Source organism: Salmo trutta, chromosome 14 (assembly GCF_901001165.1).
Source record: "Salmo trutta chromosome 14, fSalTru1.1, whole genome shotgun sequence".
In the NCBI taxonomy this organism is placed as follows: domain Eukaryota; kingdom Metazoa; phylum Chordata; class Actinopteri; order Salmoniformes; family Salmonidae; genus Salmo; species Salmo trutta.
The window spans coordinates 64655411-64659829 of record NC_042970.1 but is presented as its reverse complement, the minus strand read 5'-3'; the positions used below and the strand labels follow the sequence as shown (position 1 = coordinate 64659829).

Sequence of the window (4419 nt, the reverse complement as noted above, 5' to 3'; positions counted from 1 at the left end):
TCATTGGGTAGCCCAGGATTAACATATTGGCAGTAGAATAATCCAATGCGAGTGCTGCTTTGGAACAGAGGAGGGTGGTTTGTGCGAATTTTCAACCACTCAGAGCGCTTCAATCATGCGCGAGGTCAAAGAGTAACCTTACGTAGCAGGCGTCAAAAGACGTAAAGAGTCGCTAAAGTAATGGGTTATTATGAAGAAGAAACATGTAGGTAACGTATTCTGTTATAAATGCTTAAAAAGTGGTATTTCAGGGGGAACGGTAGGTCATATGTAATTTAATACAATACATAAGTACAAAATTGTTACACAACTTTGTCATATTTCCTAGAAATCTAATTAGCCTACATACTGTATTTAAACTTTTCTTCAATCTTTCCTCAATTGACAAATACAGTTTCTAAATTGCTTGCAGCCACCCATATCATTAGTAGGTTATGTAAGTACTTTCTTGGAATTTTCAGCAGGGACAGCTTCATAATAATGACCATAAAGTCAAAACTGACTAAAGAGTTAATTGACATTGGGAGAATTGTTGGCAATTTGTCTTGTCACTATAAAAAATACTTTTGATGAACAGCTTGTTATTCTATCACCAAAGGGTTTGTTTAATAAGATAATGTATGGGTATGTACAGTGTGAGGATGTGCTACCTATTTTTAGTCACAGTGTCCTTGTGGAACGCGGTCATCCAGCTTAGCTCAATGCTAGGCATGGATCTCCACACTTGGATATGGGTGTCACAGCAGATTCCTTCACTAAGGCCATTGGCGTAGGACAAAGGGCAGAGGGTGCGATCCAGAGGTAGTACCACCCTCCCAATGTCTTAATGTTATGTCCACACCATACACCTAGGGTTACTTACACCATACACCTAGGGTTACAGCCCCTCACCTGCCCCCCGCCACCACCCCACCAATCCTCTCATCCTTTGAGCACCTTCTCCTTTAGCAGGTCCAATATGACCTGTCTTTCCTGGCTCTCCAGCTCGAACCTCCTCTCCCTCTCCTTCCTCTCCGCCCCCAGCCTCTCTCTCTCCAGAGTGATCTTACTCCTCTGGATCTCTAGCTCCTCCCTCCTCAGCGATAGCTCCTCCTCCCGCAGGCGTTGTTCCGCATCCGAGCGCTTCTCCAGGAAGCTGAGGATCTCTGAGTAGGTCTGGCAGCAGCATTGGCAAGGCTGCTTGGCCATGGGCGCCGTCGAGACTAGTGAGAGCTCCGCCAGGTCCTCCTGCTCCTCCTCGGGCTCTGGGGTCATGGGGACTGAAGGGGAGAGAATAGAGAGGGACATAGTTGAGATGGGGAGGATAAAGTCTAAAAAGGTCAATGTTTTTTGGTGATCATTTCTTTGGTCTGTAGTCACTAACATTTTTGCTGAGGAGCAAACCTGTCACTGTGTGAGTCTCTTGAGTATGGACACACATAGAGGTGGGGCAAGGGCAGGGCATTCTAAAACAGGAGAATACTGTTTTAGGTGGGGCAAGGGCAGGGCATTCTAAAACAGGAGAATACTGTTTTAGGAGGGGCAAGGGCAGGGCATTCTAAAACAGGAGAATACTGTTTTAGGTGGGGCAAGGGCAGGGCATTCTAAAACAGGAGAATACTGTTTTAGGAGGGGCAAGGGCAGGGCATTCTAAAACAGGAGAATACTGTTTTAGGTGGGGCAAGGGCAGGGCATTCTAAAACAGGAGAATACTGTTTTAGGTGGGGCAAGGGCAGGGCATTCTAAAACAGGAGAATACTGTTTTAGGTGGGGCAAGGGCAGGGCATTCTAAAACAGGAGAATACTGTTTTAGGAGGGGCAAGGGCAGGGCATTCTAAAACAGGAGAATACTGTTTTAGGTGGGGCAAGGGCAGGGCATTCTAAAACAGGAGAATACTGTTTTAGGAGGGGCAAGGGCAGGGCATTCTAAAACAGGAGAATACTGTTTTAGGAGGGGCAAGGGCAGGGCATTCTAAAACAGGAGAATACTGTTTTAGGAGGGGCAAGGGCAGGGCATTCTAAGCAATTGCTGGAGAACCACTGGTTTGGTCACAGTAGGGCTATAATAACAGTATTCTCTTCAGGTGTGTGTCCTATTTCCTTCCTCCCTTTGGATATGATCACAGATCTAGAAGTTATTCTCTCACCTCACAGATCTAAACATACTTGGATGGGGTTCTTACCTTTGGGTTGTCCTGTTGGTGTGGAGATAATGATGGGTTTGTCCTGCTCTGGTAGACTAGCCAGCTCTTCCAGGGCTCGTTTCCTGAGTTCCTCATCCTGGTACTTACTCTCCCCGCTGGCCAGAAGACCCTTCTCTGCCTCCAGCTCCAACACCTCATGGAGTAGGTCTTCTTTCTGGGCATACAGCCTCTCTGTCCCAAACCTGAACACATACAGGCACATAAGCATGAACAGACACAGACACACAGGGTTGGGTATCAGCTTCTAATACATTCCTCCTATTAAGCCTTGTGTAGACTCTTGTGTATGTATGTCTAATGTCAACTTCTGGCCAGTCTTGACCAACCTGCGTAGGCTGGGGAAGTCCTGCTTCTTGTAGTAGTCCAGCAGCAGCATGGTCCTCTCCCTGCAACGCCGGGCGTCCACCTCAAAGCTCTCGTCCTGCAGGGCAGCAGTAATGATCTCCCCGACACGGGCCCAGATACGACCCGACTCCTTGGAACAGAACGGGTTCTGAGCAATGACCTCACGGAGCAGCAGGATGTCGTGGCGGGCGGAGAATCGCACCTGTCGCTTGCGGGGAGTGGTGGAAGGACCGGCGAGGGAGAAACCTGGGGAGAGGAAGGGGGACAGAAAAAGTGAGAGGCGATATCTAAATCGTAGACTATTGGTATAGAATCCTCATATGACCTTTGCCAAGAGGTCTGGGCCTTAGTACACTTATCCTGTAACACTCGTTCAAGCTTCACTGACTATTCCTCCTCAATTGCTACTTCAGAAATTAGATAGACAATCCAGATGGTAAGGAAATAACTCCACTGGTAGGCCGCCTAGTTTATACAATCATGATGTATAGGCTAGGAAGTTCAACATTATGTTTTATAGGGAGCTGCAAGATAAACTACTGGGCTGAATATAAGGGGTTCACATTGGTGTATGTTAGGGAAACATACCTGGGTTGTATACATTTTGGAAACCGTTTCCGTTTAAGAAGGAAACGTAAAGAAAACGGGTGGGGCTCTATTTGAATTTGTCCAAGAGAAGCTCTCGTTTGCGTTTTCCGTTTGGAGTAAACGGTTTTGCAACAGGGCGAAACGATTTGTAACAGAATAGGCTATAATGATTACAACCCTGGCAAAGTATTTCATCATAAACGTAATTCAACTGTGAACGGCCTCTAGGCTATTTGTTGGCGATTGGGGATCAGCTGCCATACAAAGCAAAGCCGATATTATCACTTTCACTGTCAAAGCAAAAGCCGAAGCCCCCTATTTGCCTGGTGATGTAGGATAGTTGCTAAAACGCTTTGCCATTCCAGGCACAAGTGCAAGCAGCACGGCACGTCTACCCATGCAGAGGCAACACAGTTAGAATATTAAAGTATAAATGTTGCATTGTTTATTATGGGCCAGCGCGCGCACAAGAAAATCACACGAGCCGCATAAAAATGACAAATGCTGGTTATGGATTTATGAACAATAAAATATGTAATGTCAGACGTAGCAGTTTATGTCGGGCTCACCACCGTTATTTGCCATCTCCACCACACGTTCCATATCTGCATATATCCGGGATCAGCTGATACACACAAAATGTTGAGGTCACAGTACACGTCCACTCACCAGTACAGGTTCCATTCTGACGTGTAACTCAACTTCTCTGGAAATCTGGCAAAACTGGCGAGTCGAAATTTGTGCAGGACCGCGGAGTGTCCACAAGATGGGGTTAAAGTACCGCGCGTAAAGTTTCTGGTGTGTTCTGACAAGTGAAGTCAATTCCATCACAGAGAAAAGGGTCTGGATGCTCTGTGCAATCCATAATACAAAATATATTCACTTGTGGCTTTGACTTGGCATGGTAACAGGCAATCTGGAATACATGGTTGACCTATATAAGATTGTGCTATTCTGCATCTGATACATCTTTATTGACCTTAAACAGTCAGGATGAGTGTCACTTCAAATGTCATAATTCACCCTCCAGGTCAAGAGCTACTGAAATGATGTGTTGAATAATTACATTTGAATATCCTCAGTATTCAGGTGGTCTCTTACCTCCCACCTTTTGACCCCATCCACCTCGCTTACTTACACACACACACACGTCACTCTGCCCCATTGCAACTCTCTCACATTTTAGTCATTTGACAGGCGCTCTTAACCAGAGCGACTTACAGGAGCAATTAGGGTGAAGTGCCTTGCTCAAGGGCACATTGACCGATTTTTCACCTAGTTTGCCTGGAGATTCGAACAAGCG

The 4419-nt window shown here is 46.1% G+C and overlaps 1 protein-coding gene across 1 annotated transcript; it reads right to left on the bottom strand.

Moving 5' to 3' along the window:
• Positions 1–255: 255 nt before the first annotated feature.
• LOC115208639 (scaffold attachment factor B1-like) lies at positions 256–3807 on the bottom strand. The gene is made up of 4 exons (XM_029776849.1): positions 3686–3807; positions 2510–2774; positions 2163–2365; positions 256–1259 (listed from the first exon to the last, which is right to left on the bottom strand). Exons 1-4 carry the CDS (start codon positions 3717–3719, stop codon positions 922–924), a joined length of 840 nt encoding a protein of 279 aa, XP_029632709.1. The 5' UTR covers positions 3720–3807; the 3' UTR covers positions 256–921.
• Between the last annotated feature and the right edge of the window lie 612 nt (positions 3808–4419).